The following is a 22,455-nucleotide window of genomic DNA, read 5'->3' as shown; positions in this document are numbered from 1 at the left end:
TAATCTGTTAAACCCCATAACAAATACAGATGTTTATCATAATGTCAGTAAACCCAGCTGTTCTTTTGATGTGAACTCTGCAATGTTGTGGCGCAATGTTCCAATATTGATTGACAATTTGCTCTTCGCAAATTGCAACTTTTAATTGGCAAATTTCCCCGAGCAAGTTGCGAAGTTCCGGTTTGACTGTAATTAATCTTTTTTTTATCTTAATTTATTCTGTGCTCCACGTAGTTATTTATAGTTAGTGCAGGCCCACATCAGGACTTATGTCTTGCCGATATTGTATTTGTTAGCCTGATTTATCAAATAAACTATGTATGTACCGTAACAGCCTTTTTTAGACCCACACCAGCCTCCATTGTGCATCCTCTCTCCCTAGATGGATTTAAATTGAAAAATTATGAAAAAGGAAACAAGACAATTTTACAAATGCCTCTGGTATTACTGTGATCTTAAAGAAGTGTAGATCTTTCGTTTCTTATATTCTTGATATCTCATTTCAGGTTGAATCGTGAACTGTATTTTCCAAGTTACTACTTCTTTGCTGATAGACGTTTGAAGAACCACAGGATAAAAACCGAGCATGTCATGGACATGGACTTCTGTGAACTTCTCTGCTACCAACATGACGACTGTGTCAGTTTTAACATTAAAAAAGATCCCGATAGTGCAACAGGACAACAGGAATGTGAGCTGAATAATTCTACTCACATAGAACATGATGGAGACCTGATAAATGACAACGCTTACCTTTATCGCGGGGCAAAGGTGATAATCACTTCAAAATTACAGTTTTTTTAAGGTGGCTGGCAACGATTTCCAGTACTTTCCTCCACTTGTTCGTTGATGGGACAGTCCTACCAAAACATTTTCAACATTTTCTGACGTCATTTCTATGGTCTATTTAACAATTAGACTACGAGACCGAGTTTTCTATGAGTAAATAGTCAACGAGGCGCAGCCGAGTTGACTATTTGCTCAAAGAAAACGAGGGCGAGTAGTCTAATTGTTTTAGTGGAAACTGTAAAGAATTGTAGTTCAAAACCTACAATTTTATGTACTTTTAACTCTTTCACTGCTAAAGTCGACTTTTGTCGACATTTGGAGGAGCAGTCAATGAACTACTTGTGACGTCGTCAGTTTGAACGTCAGCAGATTTTTGCGATAAGCAACTGATAGAGCTAGGTTTGACTTTTTCACATAACTATTCATTTTGCGTATCAGTTGCATCCCGACAGAGCTAATCGAGAAAACCATAATCAGTTTTTGGTGCAAAATCGGAGCTTAAACAGGCCAAAACACCTGTAGTTGATTGAGGTCCTCTTTTCAGGGTTTACCAAATGCAATGATTTCATCAAAACTTTGCAAGTAAATCTATCGAGCCGTTTTATAGATTTTTCAACAAGCGCTTAAAACCGAAAATTATCTGAAAATTGCAATACGAGTGGTCGTAAGAAAAAAACAAATTCTCAGAATCGCGTTGTGGAAACTCGACAAAACTTTCACGACTTCGAAAGGTCACTTTAGTACACACTTTGGCGTTATTTGAGATTACTTCCTCTACGTAGTGTTTGTGTCTTGGCTCATTTATTATCGCTACACCAAAAGTACAATCTGAAACATTTATTGTGATTTATTCGAAATCAAACATACAGAATATTTTAATTCTTGAATATTTCATTTGCAGTACATCATAGTTTAAGATGCTGGTATTAGTTTTTAAGCGGCAAATCTGATTCACGCGAAAATCAGGTTTTACTGTATTAGCGGTTTTCTGTTTATCGTTGCTATGGAAATATCGATTACTTTAAAATATATATCAAAGTAAACTTCAAGCTAAAATCAATATATGGTGTAATTTTCATATCGATCCGAGTCAGGGAAGATCGTTTAAAGGCCAATTGCAAATTGAAGGTATGGCCCAGAAGAAACTGTATCGAGCCACCTTAATAACCAAGCATTGTCTTGAATTTTTATTTCGACAAAAAAGCTGAAGGCATGCACGTTGTGGTGTAAAAATGAATTTCTCTTTGCTAGTGGTTTTCGCGTCATGGATTTCAACGATGACTTATCCAACGCACGCAGCGGGTGAGTCCAAAACATTCTTTATTACACACTTATGTAGTCAAAGAGGCGCAAACGAGATGACTATCGCTTAAAGAAAACGAAAAATAAATAGTCAGCTCTAAAGGATCGCAGTCCAAAACAAATAATTCTGACAACTTTAAGTAAACCATGTTGGAAAAAACTAAACATTTCCCTTACTGGGGTGAATCTGTCAATATATTTTTTTACCTGAAAATGGAAAATTACTAAACATGGAGAAGTTTGTAACTTATAACAGGTGAATTCGGAATATTGATTACTGTGTTCAGTTTTTCGTCAAAGAAAAATATTAAAAGTAATATTGTCCGATATTTCGATGAGACTACTATCGTTATCAAGGCTAAGTCAAAACTGCTTCTTCAAGCTTGAATAAAAATAGATGAAAACAGTGTATAGTAGGCATTTCAAATACGCGAAAGATTAAGTTTATTTAAACAAAAAGTTACATACATGCATATGACTAAATTTCATAGAAAACTAGGTAGTCTACAGTAACTTTTTTAGTAGACCAGCTCTGAAGAAACAGTCCCCTTACTCGGGTGAAATTAACAATATATCCTTAGCTGTTAATTAAAAATAATAAAACATGGAGAAAGTGAATGCAGCAGGTGAATTTGTGATATTGATTGCTGTGTTTAGTTATTTGTCAATTATCCTCCGAGAGATAGTGAATCAGCTCTGACGGATCGCAGTCCAAAACATATAGTTTTATGCATGTGCACCATGTTGAAAAAAAAAAAACTGAAACATTTCCTTTACTGGGGTGAAACTGTTAATATATTTTTACCTGAAAATTGAAAATTACTGAACATGGAGAAGTTTATAACTTGTTTATAACAGGTGAATTTGAGATAATGATCACTGTGCTCAGTTTTCGTCGAACATCCTCGCCTAAGGTAAATTTGTATGAGGAATATTTTCATTTTTATATTTATCATACGATCATTTTTACTGAAAACGTCAAAGCAATATTGTCCGGCATTTCGATGATACTACCATCATTAGCAAATTAATCGTTTCTTCGAGCTTTGATGGCATGAATATAAATAGATGAAAACATACATTTATTCACGTCAAAAATTTAGTTTATTTAAACAAAAAGTTAGAGACGATTTAAGTATTTCTCATAAACATTGAAGGTGATTAGCCTACAGCTCTGAAGGAACAGTCCCCTTACTCGGATTAAATCATTAATATATTTTTCCCAGTAAATTTAAAGTAAAGCAACAGGGATAAAGTTACTACATATATGCAGCAGGTGACTACATTTGTGATATTGACCGCTTTGTTTAGTTGTTTCACAATTATCCTCAGGAACTTAGTTAAGGTGTTTTTGCATACCAAACAGTTTCATTACTTATGTTTTAACACTACGTTTAAGGTTTATTGAAAGACCGTGTTCGTACAACATTTAAAACTGACGCTATTACACGTTTCTTCGAATAATAGTTACCTCGAACCTGCATATATTTCATACATGAAAGCACGAACTCGCAGGGTTTTAACACATAAAATGACACAAAGTAGCTGTTTCTTCGTGGTTTGAATATAAACTAGTAGAAAAAGACATTTTAGACATTTTAAAGATTTAGTTTATTTTTTTACAGAATGTTCTGCTTTAAAGTGTCATTCCGAAATGCAAATTTGAAAATTAATGGCATGCTATAGTTAGCAGTGGATGTAAAGATCTAGAGCCATGCAAAGTGAACACGCTTTCAATCTCATAAAACGAAAAAAAGAACATTGAAAAACATTGTATGAGTTGCTAATATTTTAACAGAATACGCTTGGAAAAAAATGAAATGGGTTTACAAGTAATTTAACGAATTCATATCAGAAGACGGGAAAATATAATCGTCTCAGACAAAATTCCGTCTTGAAGAATACCGTCTAATACGAAATTAAGGACGGTAAAACAGTCTTAAAATTGCGACCAGTATAAATTGAAGACCATAAAATGATACTTGTAATTTGGTTAAAGACGTGGAAATTTAAACCGGCCTAATTTTCACGTCTAATTTGAATTTAAGACGATATTCCGCCTAAGACGAGTTTTCCGTCAGACTTTTTATTTATGTCGCTTTCTTATCCTAGAGGTTTTTTTGTCGCTAATATGACTTTCGTGAAAAAAATGTAGCAAAAATGAACAGATTGTTTGAGAGCTGTTGACGCTTTCAAGGAAAACCGATAAATTGGCTCGAGAATAGTCAGGCCACTTTTAAGAAAAGTAGATCTTGCGTTTCTTATATTCTTTATATCTAATTTTAGAACGAAATCGTGAACTGTACTTCCCGAGCTATTACTTCTTTGCTGATAGACGTTTAAAGAACCACAGGATAAAAACCGTGCATGTCATGGACTTGGACTTCTGTGAGCTTCTTTGCTACCAGCATAACGACTGTGTCAGTTTTAACATTAAAAAAGATCCAGACAGTGCAACAGGACAACAGGAATGTGAGCTGAATAATTCTACTCACCTGGAACATGATGGAGACCTGATAAATGACAACGCTTACCTTTATCGCGGCGCGAAGGTGACAATACATACAAACTAAGCCTGGTTTTCACTAGCGACGCAAGCACAAGCGCAAACACAAGAGCAAGGATAAAAGCTCTTATTTCTCTATGAAAAAGGCTTCGACTCAAGCAAAAGCACAAGCGCATTGCATTTGGCACAAGCACAAGGATCAAAATTTGTCCTTTTTGCGTGATCACGCTTGTGTTTGCGCTTGTGCTTGCGTCGCTAGTGAAAACCAGGCTTTAGAGTTTCTTAAATTGTTTGCCCTCATTTGGTAAATTAACAAATTATTACTGTTATTTAACAAAGGATTTCCGTGTCTTTTCGACAGACAGGTATTTCGACGAGAAAAATGTATCATTATTTAGGAGATGCTGTCTTTATGTTGATTTACAACAAAATTTTCTGAAAACTCAACACCAAATGAAATACTTGGCGAACAGTGAAAAGAATTTTCTTACTTTTCAAATTTTGGTCTGATACGTTTGATAAAGCACGCTAGTAACTGAGAAAACTAAAAGTCGATCAAAGTAAGATCAAACTAGGTAGGTAAAGCATTTCTTTCTTTCCTTTTTACTCGTTTAAGAATGCCTGTGGAAAAAACCCACCCTGCCACAACAAGGCGAAATGTCAGTCCGGATTTACAAAGAAGGGATACCGCTGTTTGTGCACTGCTGGATTCGAGGGCCAACATTGCGAGAAAGGTACGTGTGTTGAGTAGTTTTTGCTTGTAAGGCACTGTTTTCTAAATGAAGTTTTGTAACTTACATTTCAGTCATCGACAAGAAGCTCATAGAGCTTAGAACATTAACAGTTTGCTGTTGAAAGGCACGGCGCAACACAGTGAAACCTTTGGAAATGCCGGTCGCGAGTCAGACATGGAACTGAAATTTTAAAAGCGAAATAAAAGAGAAAATGAGTTCTGCGAGTCATACAACATTTATCGATTGCCTCGGGCCCAGTTAATAAGATACCAGTTCGTAATATAGAGGCTGTAAATCTGTGTAAATTAAGTTTAAATTGTCAGAACGTTTATTGTGTGAAATGCCAGTGCCAGTCATTTTTGTTCAAATGCTTTTGTTATTGCGAATTGGTTTCTTTTCCGGCTGCACAAAAACTGCAAGCAACCGGTAGCATTGCTCCTCGGAGACCCGGGGCAGTTAGTGGGGGCGAAGACGCCTGCGGCCTGCGCGCTGCGCGCATGCATTTGTTGTTTGACTGGTCCCGGGAGTGTCTTCGATCAGTTCCCTCTCGTCTCCTCCCGTTGGGCGTCTCCCTTTTTCCCCTCGGCGACCCCTGACTCATCCTTTTGGTGTGTTCCCCGTTGTCCCCAGTTCGCTCGCCTCCTGTCTTCTTGTTCCCTTCTCGGGGGGTTCGCTGTGCCTCCCCTGTGCGTCGAAGTTTGCGGCCATCACGCGGACACGGCAGATTCTTCTTGTGGTCGTCGTCGATCGTTGCGGTTGTTGTGTGCGATTGCGGCCTGCTGTTTGAGTCGTTTTCTGGGGATCACGCTTCGCGATCCAACAGAGTATTTTCGCCCCGGCAGAGCTCGCGTGCAGCGTGCAGCGCGTCTGGTGGATGGATGAGCTGGGCGAAACTACAAAACAACAAATTCATATCACCTCCCGCCCTTGGGCGGGGGGGGGGAGGCCTATCTCAGAAGTGAGAGACTCGACAGTAAGTGTCGCTGATGGCAACTCGTGCCCCCATTCGCACCCCCTCCTCAGGAGGCACTCCCCTTCCGCCGCGCCGCAGGTGGCGAGCGGCTGCTTTCGGTGGCACCTCGTCGCCGATTGGGCAGATTCGGGAATCAAATTTTTCTGCCTCGGGGGCAGTATTCGGGTTTTGAACTGGTCTGGTAGACACTTTCCCCGGGCACTTTCTCATACACTTTTCCAATTTTTTTGCGCGCAGTTTCGCGCTTTCCCCGTTTCGCGTTTCTTTCCCCCCACTCTCCCCTGGGTCTCCGAGGTGGTAGCATTGGAACATGATACATCTACATGTATGCTACTTTTTGGCAAGGGTCAAAAGTCGATGAAACATCTTTGAATGTCTCCAGAAACAGTATTAAAAAACATCTTCGGAAAATGTGGCCAGCAGCTATAAGTGTAAATATGAAAGGCGAAAGGACGTTGAACGCGCTCTTTTGCCATTCATCTACTACCCTTCGTAGCCTGTGAAAAGTCGTCCCGCTCCACTCAAAAAAATCGCAGAGGGGACGTCTGTGTTATGGCGTCGTTTACCACGTTACGGTATCCTGCTCTTATCGATTTCAATTTCACATAAAATATTGTATCTCATATCCTGGTCGGCAGATTTGAATCATGCGGTTCCAAATATAAAACAACAAACAAGGGAGACAAAACATCATCGAGCTTAAAAGACAAAGCGCCAAATCAATAAAATGAAAGAAGCATAAGGTCTCTAATTCAAAACTTTTCCGTTCTAGAAATAGAGCTACAACGTTAACAGCTTTTGCAAAGCCAGACAAGATATTAAAATGTGCCATTAGTAAAATACATCGTGCAACAGTATCAGTTTACATCCCGGGGTCCAGGATCACAATTATTAAATCCATTAAGTAGTAATTCGCCTTCACGGATAAATTTCATAGCTTGTCCTTCCAAACCAAACCTTTAACACATGATAAAATAGAAAAATAGCCAAATTAAACAAACCCGGCGCACTAACGAAAGATGAGGCAAATTACAGTGGTTTCAAACTACAGCGCAGAATTATTCTAGACCACAGTCTTCACCAAACTACAGATCTACTGCATATTGTGCCTTTCAAAAACAAGGGATAAGAAAAAGGCTGTAAATAAAACTCGAATGCTCACAAAAACACGCTGAATCCGCATTAATTAAAGGCAATTACAACAGGTTTAACCAACAGGGCCAACACACATTCCAAGAAAACCCCTACAGCGGAGCAGGACGGCTGTACACAGGCTACGCTTCGAAGACCAGCTAAGACCGCAGAAAGGCAGCCGAAAGCTCGAAGTATTTTTCTCTTTTTAGCCAAAGAACGTTTCGGGTATTTTCAATCGGAAATAGTCCCCGATACCCTCTGCACGTACTTCTTATTCTTTATATTTCACTGGTATGTTTATATTTCAGAGACTTGGAAAAAGATCAACGATGCTCTCGTTTGCTTTGGAGCTCGAAATAACACATACGGGACTTTTAACATCAAAGAAAGCGGCCTCATCAACACGTTCAAACTTGTTCACAGGAGTGGTTCCTTACGTTGTACCGCAGATGCACCAGCATCCTACTGGGGCTGTGACTACCCCTCGTATGGAGACGAGAGGCTACTGACCGTCATAACGTACCCTAACAAGACTGCTCTGTTGCTTGCCGATTATCTAAGAGATGATTCTGATCATTGTGGAAACAAATATTATTTATATAAGATTGCTGGAATTGGTGTTAACTCCCCAGAGCTTGTGTTCGACAAACTTCCCACCCCGCTGTCAGTGTCTATTGGCCAAGAATTTCACATTTGGTATGGACAAGACTTGAAAGATTGCACCGAGAACAATAACGCCGGGAAGACCTGCGCTGATGTCTATGCGTGGTACGCCTGACATGTGCATACCGTATTTACTCGAATAAGCGCCGCCCCCGAATAAGCGCCGCCCTCGAATAAGCGCCGCATTTGGGACAAAAAAGATAATAAGCGCCGCCCCCGAATAAGCGCCGCAGTCCCGATGCGGCGCTTATTTGAGAAAAAACGGTTTTACTAGTAACAGCACTACAAAGCAACTCTTAAACAAACTTAGAAATTTCTTTTTCATCAAAAGTGATGTTTTGCAGTTCAATGTTATTGTTTTACCGCTCGCCCATTAGTTCTTCTATCCAACATTTTTGCAATACGCAGCTCTGTAAATGTTGTGAAGGCTGTGAACTTTGCCAAGACAGCTAGCGTTACTTCTTTCTTCAGCAAGAGACGAAGACTGACAATCAAAAGACGCTATTTTCAATTACTGTAAAAGATCAGATTCTTTATGGCGTCCAAATTTTAAATAAGCGCCGCCCTCAAATAAGCGCCGCCCTCGAATAAGCGCCGCACTTGAGACGCGAAAAATTTAATAAGCACCGCGGCGCTTATTCGAGTAAATACGGTCACTAAGTGCCAAAATTTTAATGCTTTCATTTTAATCGGCGTGGCCGAAAAAGCACGAGTTTTCGTGTTTAACTACGGTTTTTTAGGTGGTGGTATACTTATAGAGGCTGTAATCTGCAAAAATAATTAAGAGTAAAGAGACGCCGAGTGAAAATAGAAGAATACATTTCTAAATTACTGTTTGATTCATAACATAACGTAATGTGAAAGATTACAAAGCGAAGCAACAGAAAAAGCTAAGGTACAGTGTACTGCAAACTTTGCAGGTTTCAAAGAGAATAACGTCGGGCTTCTCCTACAGAGTTCATGCCATTTACTTTCAATACGCCCTGACACTTCTCAACTTATTTATTACTATGGATTATCCCTGAAAGTCTTCCGTGTTTTGAGGGCCATTCGGGGGTGGCACTGACTCGTGTAGGTGTTAATATCAAAATAAATTCATCTTTTTATTGCAGTTTGCTACCGTTAGCACAGGGCACAGAGGAGTCAAGTTTGTCCGCAATTCAAAATCTCTACCGTGCAAAACGACCTTCAAAAGCTTTTCAAAGTAAGCTGTTCGTGATACAACGCCGTCATGCTATACTTGTTTACAGATCGTCTGGTCTGGTGATATCGTATTCGTACCCTCATGCGACATCCGCAGACAGCAATGTTTGTGGGCGTTACCATAGAGACCGGCAGTAAGGTCAGCACTTCGTGCCTCGTCGGAAAGCTTCGCTTTCCGAAAAAAAATCGACGCCCTTAGGGGGACGATTTTTTCGCCCCAGGCGACCATTATCAGAATACGATATCACCAGAAGATCTGCAAACAAGTATCGCATGACGGCGCTGTATCACGTACGCTTACACGATCGCTTTGAAGGTCGTTTTGCACGGTAGAGATTTTGAATTGCGGACAAACTTGACTCCTCTGTGCCCTGTGCCGTTAGCTTTGACTTGTTACGTGTTGGCAGACATGGTTCGAATTATCGATCGAGGCCAAAATTTTATAGAAAAAGACCTGAAGGGAAACGAAAATTTGTTCGAGTTAGCGGGAGGTCCGAGTTATCGAGGGTTCGAGTTATCGGGAGTCGACTGTATGCAAAAACAGGTAAATCGAACACCCGCTATTTAACTTGGCTGCCTTAATAATGGCTTTCTTTATTGCGGGCCCAAGAGAGGCCCGCAACCCTAATCTTGACAGTGACCAGCGGATTGCGTATTACGCGTGCGCGCCACGTTTTTAAAGGCTATCTGCAAACCGGAAGTTGAAAATTTTGTTCTTCCACTAAGAACGATCGGAATGCAAAAAATGTGTCAATCACGACAGTTTGTCGTAACACCGGAAGAGAAAAATCTTGTCTCCAAGAGCGATAAGAATGTGAAAAATCAACAGTTTGTCACATTAGATCGAGCTAGGCTTCTGTCTTGCAGACATTACGTTTTGCAGACGTTGTTTTATAGGTACCGGTGTTGCTTTTGAGAAGATCTGCTGTGATTGTATCACAGATAAACTACGGCAAAGCGAATGATTCCAACAACGGTTATTCTCGAGAAATTCCTTATAACACTGACAACAGTTTCCTCCGTCGGCGTTTGCCGACGGAGGAAAATCACATCTCAATTCACACCGCGTGCTCGACTACACTTCTCAAAACTGTTAATCAAAAAAACAACTCTGATTGGTTCGCGGCAATAGGAAACGATAAAAAAACATTCGTGACTTAAGCGTGACGGGTTACTCGACCTTACTCGGAATAAATTTCTTTTGTCCAGTGATTTAAAAACACTTTCCTCCCAGTACCTTCTCTTAACTGCATCGAGGCCCGCACTTTCTAACCTGTGGTTACCACAAGTATAATGGATATAACTTACTAATACTTAATGGGCCTTTAAAATAAATGGCCAACATTCCGTTCTCTCTTCTGCCAAAAAACCTTAATGTGTAAGATTTAAAACATTTGCTCATTATCTTGGAGTTATCTTCTTCGTGACAAGCTATTTGTCATTGCTCTTGAAAACGTTGCATACGAAGGCTTTATTCTACCGATGATACCCCCACAAAAACAAAACCAAAAAAAAAAATTGCCAGTTCATGTTGCCCTTCGAGTTTTCTCTCTGTCGCATTTTCCTCTTGTAGTCTTCTAACGCTAATATGAATATAAAACGTGTATAATGTTCCGGATACTAAATTAAAACTGGTTATTCTCGAGCAACATAATTTTAATTATAATTAAAAAAAAAAAAATAATAACGCGCCCTTTTCATAAAAATATGCTCAAAAGCGCGTAACAATACTATATAAAAAAGTCTCCATCTGTTCATTTTCTTGTAGTTACCTTTGGGTTGTGACCAAGCTATTTATCATTGCTCTTAAAAGCGTTACACTCTCTCCTTTGTATAGGCTATAGGCTTTGTATGTAGCTTTCTCTCAGAGAGAGAAAGCTACATACGAAGTCTACCTTCTTATTGCTCGATCATCCCCACCATTCATATTTTCCGTCGAATTTTCTCGCTGTCGCATTTCCCTCTGCAGTCTTCATACACCACTGTGAGAATTACACCGGTAGGTCAATTTTTTCGAGCAATGTGTTTCTAGTTCACCTAGAAATAAATAAATTCATTTTTTGCGAAAAATTCTACAAGTCTATTAAACAAACGTTTTGACAAAAATTTATTTAATTGTTAATTAGTTATGAATGATATTGGCAGTGTTTTATCATTGTAGTGTTGAAATTTGCATATTCGCGTGAGGAAAGCGTTAAAACGTTCTCTCTTGCACATTGGCGAATTTCGCTACAATGTTATAGTTAAAAATTGTATCATCCAAGAAAATTTGTGGACCCAATATTTATACTCAAAATGCTTATAAGTCCACTTTTTCAAAATTACATGTCCTCTTTACTAGTTTCCTTACATCTGCAGTAGCTATAGTACATGTTGGGAGAAAGTTTTTTTTTTTTTATTTCAAAGCAGGGTGTCTTTTGTGTTTGTGATCATCACTCCGTTTTAAAAAATTCTTTTGACTACTATGTAAAGTTAATTATTATATTATGTAGAGAGCTTGCATGGTGGTCATTCTAAATAAACGCTGGTAAAAAAGGTGTGTGTCAACGTTTGCTCTCATGCTGCTTATGCACACAAAGCTATCTGATCAAGGATCTCTAGGCATAAGTCGTTTTGCAATTAGTTATCGGCACGACTAAGTCATAGTGAAAATTTACAAGAAATATATTCAAAAATTTAAACGCCAACGCACGCTTCTCAGCCTACTATGTGCATCTCTTAAATTACATATTGTTCAGTAAAATAAACTGCCAGGTATCTTAGGAATAATTCAAAAAACAAATTCTACGAAAATTCCTCACATGGGATACTAATAAAACACTGTGTACCTTGGGCCATCTTTGTATCCTTATTAAAAAATAAAAAACAAAAACAAAACAAAAACAAAAAAAACGGACAGGTGACCATGATCTATGTAGACTAGTGTTGAATCCCACAAAGTTTAAGCTCGATATCAGGTGAATTTCGAACCTTTCCCTACATGTGTTGTAAATGCATGCGTGGAACATTTTAAACTTTTCAGGAATGGAAACTAGTTATTTGCGCTGTATTAAAGATTTTTGTTTTACGTTCACTCAAGAATACTTTTGAAACACAAAGTGCTTTCAATGTATAAATATTTATGTTGTCGTATATCAATTTAATTACCAATTAGAACCACTAAGTTTAGGTATTCATACTCAACGGTAAAGTCTTTTTAGCTTCGTACAGCTGGTGGGCCGATAAATTTAACAGCCTGCTACATTTGTTTCATGTCTTGTCATCGAAGGCGCGATGGCCTAATAGTTACTGTGTTGGACTCCAGATCGAGTGGTGTGGACCCGAGCTCTGACTGGGGTCTTTGTGTTGTCTTAGGCAAGACACTTTTCTCTCATAACGCCTCTCTCCTGTCTCCACCCAGGTGTATAAATGGGAACCGGCGAATTAAAATCTTGGGGTAACCCTGTGATGGACTAGCATCCCATCCAGGGGGGTGTAGAAATATTTTTTGTCGCTGCATGTTACAGAAACCGGGATAAACTCCGGCTTGATTGACCACTTGGCTCGAACGCAGACTTAACCTTCTTTCATATTAATGTTATGGATACTTTTTTAATGAAAAATTTACGTTTGAAACCGATGTTGCAAATGTAATGACTTCCTACAAGCGTAGTTGACAAAACTGCAGCACAAATAAATTAACAAAACAAAAAAAAGCCTATATTAATAAAAGTGCTTATTCGATCTTCAAAAATCCACGATAAAACAGGAAGACTTCCAAAGAAGGAGGAGTCTGACAGGTGTTAATTGCAATTTTACAGGTATCAATAAAATTTGACAGCTTCCAACCGGTATATCGGCTCGAAGCAACTTCGAATACACATCACTAGTGTTGCACCAAATCAGCATCGTCTTGAATTGTCTTTGACATAAAAACTGAAGACATCCACGTTGTGGTGTAAAAATGAATTTCTCTTTGCTGGTGGTTTTCGCGTCATGGATTTCAATGATAACTTACCCAACGCACGCAGAGGGTGAGTTAGACTTTTTTTGTGTTTTATGTAGTCAACGAGGGTGAGTTGTCTAATTAATTTAGTGCATCGGCTCTAAAAGATCGCAGTCCAAAAGGTACAATTTTGTGTAGACCATACTGACATCCCCCTTAGTCAGGTGAAATTGTCAATATATTTTTACCTTGTAAATTGAAAATTTCGAAACCTGGGGCTAGAAGTTATTTGGATGGGTTTGCAATGCTGATCACTGTGTCCAGTTCAGTTCTTCAAACTTCTCTCAGTTAAGGAAAATTTGAATTTCGTTACTTTCTAAATGTTTAAGAATTATCATATGATGACAGGTTTACTGAAAAAATTCAGTAGAAATATTAAAACTAATGTTGTCCGACATTTCGATGATACTACTATCATAATTAAGGCAAAGTGACTGTTTATTCGAGCTTTGAATTTAAATAGATGGAAACAGTATATAGTAGAAAAGACACGTTGAAAAATTAGTTCATTTAAACAAAAATTTCAAGAGTAGTCATAGTTAATAGAGGGAAATGGTTAGGAAGCCCGGCAAACATCAAAGGAGCAAACAAAGAGGCAAGGATCTAGGTTGAAAGGTCCATGACAGTGCACATCTTTTGTTTGGCGCTCACACACTTTGCATGAGTAACCTAATCGAAATGTTTTCATTGGTTAGTTGCATGAACATACGTAACTACCTATTGTATTTTGTCAGGTTTTGTGCACCGTCAACTTCCAAAATAGTAAACAAAAACCATAACAAAGAACTTTGCCGGGCTTCATAACCATGTCCCCGGCCTCTCTTAACTATGGGCTAGTTGAATATCATTCATGACAAACGAGTACGAGTAGTCTTTTGGTTTTAGTTTATCAGCTCTGGATCATTGCAGTCCAAAACCTACTTTTTTTAGACCAAGCTGACAAAAAATAAAACATTTCCTAACTCCGACGAAATTATAAATATATTTTTTTACCTGAACATTGAAAACTATAAAACATGGAGAAAGTTATGACATGAAGCAGGTGGATTTGTGATATTGGGCTTGAGCAATGTATTGTTTGTCAATTCTCTAAGGCTCTCAGTTAAGATGTATTTGCATATCAAACACGGTTTCATTACTTGTTTTTTTACGCTAATGGTTTACGTATAAAGCAATGAGCAACCAGTAAAATTTTAAAACTAATGTTGTCCGTCGTTTCGATGATACTTCCATCATCTTCGATCAAGACAAAGTAAGTGCTCCTTCGTAATTTGAATATAAATTAGTTTTAAATGACATTAAAGACATTTTAAAGATTCAGTTTATTTTAACAGAAAGTTCTGCTTATTAGTGTGACACATTAAGCACTTTTCGAAGCGTAAATTTGGAATTCATGGCTGTGGAATCAAGCGACATGCAATCTCGACAAACGGCTTTCAAATCTGATCATAAAACCAAAATAAACCATTGAAAAACTATGACATAAGTTGCTTCGGCTAATGTTTTAACATAATTTTTTGTTAAAGAATATGCTTGGCAAAAACGTATGAGCATATGAGCAGGTTGTTTGACAGCTGTTGACGCCTTGATATGAGCGACCGACAATTTAGAGCGAGAATGGTCAGGCCATACCCACTTTAAAAGAAAATAAGAACTTTCGTTCTTTATATTTTTCTCATCTCATTTTAGAACGAAATCGTGAACTGTACTTCCCAAGCTATTACTTCTTTGCTGACAGACGTTTGAATAACAACAGAATAAAAACCGTGCATGTCATGGCCTTGGACTTCTGTGAACTTCTTTGCTACCAACATGACGACTGTGTCAGTTTTAACGTTAAAAAAGATCCAGACAGTGCAACAGGACAACAGGAATGTGAGCTGAATAATTCTACTCACCAGGAACATGATGGAGACCTGGCAAATGACAACGCTTACCTTTATCGCGGCGCGAAGGTAACAATACTTAAAGCATAGAGTTTTTAACTTTTTTGCACTCATTTGTTAAAATAACAAATTATGACTATAGGTTTCTTTGCATGTGGTTTAACAATAATATTATATCGACAGACAGGTATTTTGACGAGAAAAATGTATCATTATTTAGTAGATGTTGATGAACCATTAAATTTTGGCAAACAGTAACTGAAGAAGAATAGGCCATTCCCGAGTTACCCTTTGCCTCTGTATCAAAATGAGTCTGCATGCGAAACTATTCAAATCAAAATGAGTTTGATTTGCATCAAAAAAGACCTGTAGGCGAAACTCTTTTTCATACGAATAGTTCGAGTTTGCATTTTTGACTTTCAGTTTGGACCCTATCATGTCGTTGTCCCGTTATTATTATTTTTTTTTTTTAATTTCTACGTAGTGTCAGCCTTGCAGTTCTTGTCTTCGCACGTAGACTCATTTTGAACCAGAGGCAGGGGGTAACTCGGAAATGGCCCATTATCTCACTTTTCGAGTTTTGGTCTAATACTTTTGATAAAGCTGGCATTTTAAAGCTTGTCTAGAGTGAAGAAAAAGTTGATCACGGTTAGAGCAAATAAGGTAAAGCATTTTTCTCTGCTGTCTTTTTGTTTAAGAACGCTTGTGGAAAGAAGTCTCCCTGCTACAACAACGCGACTTGCCAGTCAGGATTTACTGAGAAAGGATACCGCTGTTTGTGCACGCCTGGTTTCGCGGGCGAATACTGCAACAAAGGTACCTGTGATGTGTTGTTTTTGTTCATAAGGCTAATAACTTGGATGTTGATTGTGTGACTGCTGATCAATTTCAGTCATTAACAAGGCGCCCACAGAGCTTATAACTAGACCAAGAAGCTTTACCTGGGCCGTACCTAGCGGGGGGCAGCGGGGGCAGTTGCCCCCGCCAAGAAGTATAACTGGTTTATGCTTGACTAAAAGGCGCGGTGCAACACCGTGAAACCTGTGGAAAGGCCGGTCGCGAGTCAGACATTGAAATTAAATTTTAAAAGCGAATTAAAAGAGAAAAAGTGTTCTGTGAGTCATACAAAATTGATTGATTTCTTCACGCCTAGTTAATAGCCAGTTGGTAACATTGAGGCTGTAAATCTGTGTAAAACAGTTATAAATTTGTACGTGTCAGTCGTATTTTTCAAAGAAAAAAGGAGAGAAAGAGAGTAAAAAAAAAAGGCCAGGCAGCTATATAAGGGTGAATATGAATGGCGAACGGACGACGAACACGCTCTTTTGCCATCCGTCTACTACCCTAAGACAGCCTTAAGCTCGAAGTATTTTTATCTTTTTAGCCAAAGAACTATTCGGGAATTTTCAATCGGAAATGATCCCCAATACAAACTAAACCTATTTCTTTTTCTATTTTTCTGGTATGTATTTATTTCAGATTACTGGAAAAAGATCAACGATGCTCCCGTTTGCTTCGGAGCTCGAAATAACGCATACGGGACTTTTAACATGAAAGAAAACGGCCTCGTCTACACGTTCAAACTTGTTCACAGTAGTGGTATCTTAAGCTGTAACCCAAAGGCACCAGCATGGCCTATTGGGGCTGTACCCACTCTAGTTTTGGAGACGAGAGGCTACTGACCGTCATAACGTACCCGAACAAGACTGCTCTGTTGCTTGCGGATTACTCAAAAGATGATTATGATTGTGGACACAAATATTATTTATATCAGCTTGCTGGAATTGGTGTCAACTCCCCAGAACTTGTATTCAACAACCTTCCCACCCCGCTGTCGGTGTCTGTTGGCCAAGTGTTTCAAATTTGGTATGGACAAGACTTGAAAGATTGCTCACAGGACAATAACAGCGGCAAGACCTGCACTGATGTCTATGCGTGGTACGCCTGACATGTGCATACACTACGTACTTTATATTGATCCCCCCACAACACTACGTACTTTATATTGATCCTGGTTTATTAAACCCAATTATATGGACATGAGAAACGTTTTTGAACGTCAACTTAAAAAGTGCAAACATTTGATTAATTAGCAACTAAATTTAATATTCCCTTTCTAGATTTTGTACAAAAATAATGAAAGTAAACTTCGACTTGAAAATTATGATCTAGAAATAGAAACTTGTAGTCACAACAGATTAGAACACCGGATAATTTGTTATCTTTGTTCTTTTTGTTCATTATATGAAATAACAACAGTATCAGAACAGAATTTTTCCATTAAAAAGTCTTCGATATCAAAACGTAAACGTTAAATCATACGGTGGGGGAGGGTGGGGGGGGGGGGATGTGTTTTGGAGCCCCTCCCCAACTTTGAAGATATGTAACTTCAAAACGATTAATGATATAAGCAACAAATCTGTCCAAGGTTTCCTAAAATTTTACTGGAAACATTTTAAATTCCGAATAAAATGGATTTATGGTGTGAATGCTACCAGGATTCGAACTACGACTTCAGCTAGTACTCGAGCCAGGACTTGAGCTCAGGACTCTTGTCAGAACTATTTTCAGTTTTTGAACAATGTGAAACTGTAAAAGTTCTTGTTGCTATAAAATTCATGCAATTTGTACACTACATATAGTAAATATATATATATAGTATTGCCCCAACCAACAAATAAAAGCTAACCGCAAGCGAACCGTAGTGAGAGCTAACCGCAGGCAAACCGGCGTAAAAGCTAACCACAAGCAAACCGCAGTAAAAGCTAACAGCAAGCAAACTAGAGTGCAAGCTAACCACAAACAACCCGGAGTGAAAGCAAACCGCAAGCAAACAAGAGTGAGAGCTAACCACAAGCAAACCGCAATAAAAGCTAACTGCAAGCAAACTGGAGTAAAAGCTAACAAAAAATGCAAACAAACCGCAGTAAAAGCTAACTGCAAAGAAACCGCAGTAAAAGCTAACTGCAAAGAAACCGCAGTAAAAGCTAACTGCAAAGAAACCGCAGTAAAAGCTAACTGCAAAGAAACCGCAGTAAAAGCTAACTGCCGGTAAACCGTAGTAAAAGTTAACTGCAAACAAACCGGAGTAAAAGTTAACTGTAGGCAAATTAAACCAGAGTGAAGGCTAACCGCGAGCAAACCGAAGTGAAAGCTAACCGCGAGCAAACCGGAGTGAAAACTAACTGGTCTTCAAGAAGCTAACCTGGCCGAAGCACTCTTAGAATCCCGGCTCAAGTCTTGGCTCGAATTCTTTGCTCGAATCCTGGCTCGAGTCCTGGCTCGAGTCCTGACTCGGTATCTAGGAATCCTCTGCTGCTTTATGAACAATTTACGTTTGGAATGGAAATGTTGCCAAATGTAACGAGTTTCCTACAAGCACCTACAGTAATAAATAAAATATAAAATAAAATAAAAAATAACAAATTTATCAATAAAAATGCCTACTCGCTCTTTATAAATCCATAATAAAAACGGGAAGTCTAACTAAAACAAGGAAAAGTCAGTCTTCTGACAGCTGTGAATTGCAATTCTACAGCCATAAATTATTTTTGACAGCTTTCAACCTCAGCGAACTTAACTTAGTCGGTTTATTGGCTCGATACTACTGCTTCGAATACGCATCACTGGTGTTGTTCTGGCCCAGATTTTCTTGAATTGTCTTTCTACATAAAGGCTGAAGACATCTACGTCTTGGTGTAAGAATGAATTTCACTTTGCTGTTGTTTTTTGCGTCATGGATTTCTATGATTACTTATCCAACGCGCGCGAAAGGTGAGTCCGAATTTTCTTTCTACACAAATATTTGTGTTATGTAGTCAACGAGGCGCAAACGAGTTGACTATCGCTTAAAAAATTGAAAGCGAGTAGTCTAATTGTTTCAGTAGATCAGCTCTGAAGGGTCTAAGTCAAATACCAATTATTTTTATGTAAACGATTTTGAAAAAAACTGAAACATTACCCTTACGTAAAACTGGTTGAAACTGACAATATTTATGTTTTACTGTGTTCAGTATTTGTCAAACATCCTCACTTAAGGTAAATTTGAATGAGAAATAGTTTCATTACTTATTTTTTTTAACGCTAAAGATTCATCGTATGATCAAAGTTTTACTGAAAAATTTCATTATAGAAATATTAAAAGTTTAATGCTGCCGACGTTACGATAAAACTATCGTCGATATTAAGGCAAAGTATCTGTTTCTGCGTAGATATCTTTAGACATATGTTTTAAGATTAAGTTAACTTAAAAAAAATGTTCGAGAAAAATTGACTGTTTCTCATAGACGTCGAGCGCGAGTAGTCTACAGTAGACCAGCTCTGAAGGAAAAGTCCCCATACTCGGGTAAAATTAACAAAATATTTTTACCTGTAAATTACTACCATGCAGCAGGTGAATTTGTGATATTGAGTCATTGTGTTTAGTTCTTTCACAAATATCCCCAGGCTCTAAGGTAAGGTGTATTTGCATGCATGTCAAATAGTTTCATTACTTATTTTTTAACACTACGTTATACGTTTATCAAAAAACTTCAGTAGAAATATTAAAACTTCATGCTTCCCGTCGTTTCGATGTCACTTCAATCATCAGCAAAACAAAGTAAATGTTTCTTCGTGGTTTTAATGTAAATTAGTTGAAAAAGACATTTTAGACATGTTAAAGATTTAGTTTATTTCTACAGAAAGTCCTGCTTCAAAGTGTCAGGTGACATATTTCGAAATGCAAATTTGAAAATTCATGGAACGCTTACTGTGGATATAACGAGCTATGCAATGTGAACACGCTTTCAATGTCATAAAACAAAAAGAGACCATTGACAAAATATTAAATGATTAGCTAATATTTTAACAGCGAATTCATATTAGAAGACGGGAAAATATTCTCAGAAGAAATTCCGTCTTACCGTCTAATAGGAATTTAAGTGGTGAAAAAGTCTTAAAATTACGACTAGTATAAATTAAGGACGATAAAATGAGACGTGTAAATTGATTAGAGACGTGGGAGATTAGGACGAGTTTACAGGCAAGTTACCATTCTATCCCAGGAGCAATGATGGTATTTTTACTTTCAAACTTTTTCCCGTGTAAAAAATAAATAAATAATTGACCTGACTTACACGTTTAATTTAAATTTAGGACGATTTTTCCTTTAGACGTTTGTGCCACTCTAGTCTTGTGAGCTGAATAATTCTACTCACCTGGAACATGATAGAGACCTGATAAATGACAACGCTTACCTTTATCGCGGCGCGAAGGTGGTGATACTTTAAAATAAGAGGTTTTTTACTGCACCTTTGAATAAATGAACGACTTCTAATAATTTCTACGTTTTAAAGTATAAATAAGAGAGCATTTCTTGGTATAATATAATCTTTTCACATTCTGCGCAAGCGCGATTTCGTATACTAACGGACGGTAGTATACGAGTAGCTCAATTAATCAGATTGTCGTAGTGAAATTCTCAGCTAATAAAATCAACTCTCTCTCTCCTAAATGGACAACGTCGGGACCGGCTTTTTCTGCCCGTCTAAGAGAGGTGTCTGTCGAAAGGGGAGCTTGGTTTATACAATACAATGGTTGAAAACAGCAGGGACGGGACAGTGTCCTTTAAGAGATTGTTGACTGCAATGATATGTATGCTTCATTTTGTATTGAAATTTAAGGTCAAATTAAATGTTGATCTATGTTAGAGCTAACAAGGTAAAGGATTTCCTTCTTTTCTGTATTCTTGTTTAAGAACACTTGTGGCAAGAACACTCCCTGTTACAACAACGCAACTTGTCAGTCAGGATTTACGGACAAGGGATATCGCTGTTTGTGCAGTTCTGGTTTTGTGGGCGAACATTGCGAAAAAGGTGCGCGTGTTGTGCAGTTTTTGTTTTCAGAATGACTTTTTATGACTTAAAAGAGAAGAAAAAAGGCTCATAACTGAGAAGTTAATTGTGTTCTTATTGGACAATTTCAGACATCAGTAAGACGCCAGTTCGCATAATATAGAGGGCGTAAATCTGTGTAAATAAGTTATTACAGCAAGAGGCCCAGAAGGGTGACCACATTAATTTAACTCAATCACATTCCTTCGTGCAGTCATTCTCAGAAGCCGAGGACAGCTTCCAGTTGACTTTTGATTGGATTAAAAGTACACGAAAGAATGTCAATAGATTAAAAGCTGTCAGTCACACTTTTGGGTTTCTTGCTGTAATGGTAACTTTTAGTGAATGGTAAAAAATGTTCCGGTCTTATTTAAAAGAAAAGATATAAAGGAAATAAAAGCCAGTCATCTTAAATGTTCAAAGGGTAAATATGAATGACTAAAGGACGATGAACGCCATTCATTGCTACCCTTCGATGTCAGCGAAAGGCAGCTTAAAGCTTGGTACATTTTCCCTATTTTTATCCAGAGAACGCTCAGGTGCATTTTTAAAAGAAAATAATTCCCGGTATACTAAAACACTACAGCTCATTTTATTTAACTGGTTTGAATTTATTTCAGAGAACTGGAAAAAGATAAACAATGTTCCCGTTTGCTTTGGAGCTCGAGATGAAACATACGGGACTTTTCACATCAAAGAAAGCGGCCTCGTCTACACGTTCAAACTTGTTCACATAATCCACCTTCCTACTGGGGCTGCGACCACCCCAATCTTGAAGACAAGAGGCTACTTACCGCTATAACGTACCCAAAGAAGAAAGCTCTTTTGCTTGCTGATTACTTAAGAGATGTTTCTGGTTGTAGAAGCAGATATTCTTCATATGGAATTCAATGGAATTGGTGTCAAATCCACAGAACTTGTGTTCAACCAACTTCCCACTCCGCTGTCAGTGTCTGTTGGTCAAGAGTTTCACATTTGGTATGGACAAGACTTGACTGACTGCACCGAGGACAATAACGCCGGGCAGACTTGCGCTGATGTCTACGCGTGGTACGCCTGACAAGTGTATATACGACGTACTTCATAGACTGTCTCAATGGGGTTAACCCGTTAGCCGTAACACGGCCAAAACTTTAGCCCTTAGGCGTAAAAATTGGAAATATTTTACCTTTAGCCGTAAAATATGTTAATTGTCGGCCATTAATTATAAATAAAGCAGACTAATCACTTCATTGTCCCTGAATTGTCCTAAGACCTAAAATATATTTTTCAATAATGAAAATTAATTTTTAACTTTTATAGACATGGAAATTCTTTTTTAGCTTCTATAAACTGTAGTGGAAATAAACTAACCGTTAGTCATAAAAAAGCCTAAATTTTAACTATTAACCGTAAAAGCCACCGCTC

At 38.2% G+C, this 22,455-nt stretch overlaps 1 protein-coding gene, 1 long non-coding RNA gene and 1 pseudogene across 5 annotated transcripts; all 3 read left to right on the top strand.

The window, feature by feature from the left end:
- Window positions 1–630: 630 nt before the first annotated feature.
- On the top strand, window positions 631–9,111 carry LOC144658278 (uncharacterized). 3 transcript variants are annotated; one of them, XM_078518683.1, is made up of 4 exons: window positions 631–771; window positions 4,378–4,643; window positions 5,214–5,331; window positions 7,747–9,111. In XM_078518683.1, exons 2-4 carry the CDS (start codon window positions 4,464–4,466, stop codon window positions 8,214–8,216), a joined length of 768 nt encoding a protein of 255 aa, XP_078374809.1. In that variant the 5' UTR covers window positions 631–771; window positions 4,378–4,463; the 3' UTR covers window positions 8,217–9,111. The 3 variants fall into 3 exon arrangements, with proteins under 3 accessions (XP_078374809.1, XP_078374808.1, XP_078374810.1); XM_078518682.1 differs by lacking the exon at window positions 631–771 and adding an exon at window positions 1,390–2,091; XM_078518684.1 differs by lacking the exon at window positions 631–771 and adding an exon at window positions 2,801–3,005.
- A 4,048-nt stretch (window positions 9,112–13,159) lies between these two features.
- Window positions 13,160–17,404, top strand: LOC144658281 (uncharacterized; annotated as a pseudogene). The gene is made up of 5 exons (XR_013571663.1): window positions 13,160–13,317; window positions 14,979–15,244; window positions 15,874–15,991; window positions 16,655–17,156; window positions 17,188–17,404. The product of XR_013571663.1 is annotated as an uncharacterized LOC144658281 (transcript).
- A 1,407-nt stretch (window positions 17,405–18,811) lies between these two features.
- On the top strand, window positions 18,812–21,767 carry LOC144658388 (uncharacterized). The gene is made up of 3 exons (XR_013571687.1): window positions 18,812–18,949; window positions 20,913–21,030; window positions 21,669–21,767. It is a non-coding gene; the product is annotated as an uncharacterized LOC144658388 (long non-coding RNA).
- Window positions 21,768–22,455: the final 688 nt, after the last annotated feature.

This window comes from Oculina patagonica, chromosome 6 (assembly GCF_052425735.1).
Source record: "Oculina patagonica isolate OP01 chromosome 6, crgOcupat, whole genome shotgun sequence".
NCBI lineage: Eukaryota > Metazoa > Cnidaria > Anthozoa > Scleractinia > Oculinidae > Oculina > Oculina patagonica.
Note: the sequence above shows the minus strand (reverse complement) of the source record. Positions and strands in the feature narration are given on the sequence as shown.

Coding starts and splice junctions, on each gene's coding strand:
- LOC144658278 (XM_078518682.1), top strand. CDS start 2,022: ATGAATTTCTCTTTGCTAGTGGTTTTCGCGTCATGGATTTCAACGATG. Junction 4,644..5,213: donor ACCTTTATCGCGGCGCGAAG/GTGACAATACAT, acceptor TACTCGTTTAAG/AATGCCTGTGGAAAAAACCC. Junction 5,332..7,746: donor GGGCCAACATTGCGAGAAAG/GTACGTGTGTTG, acceptor TTTATATTTCAG/AGACTTGGAAAAAGATCAAC.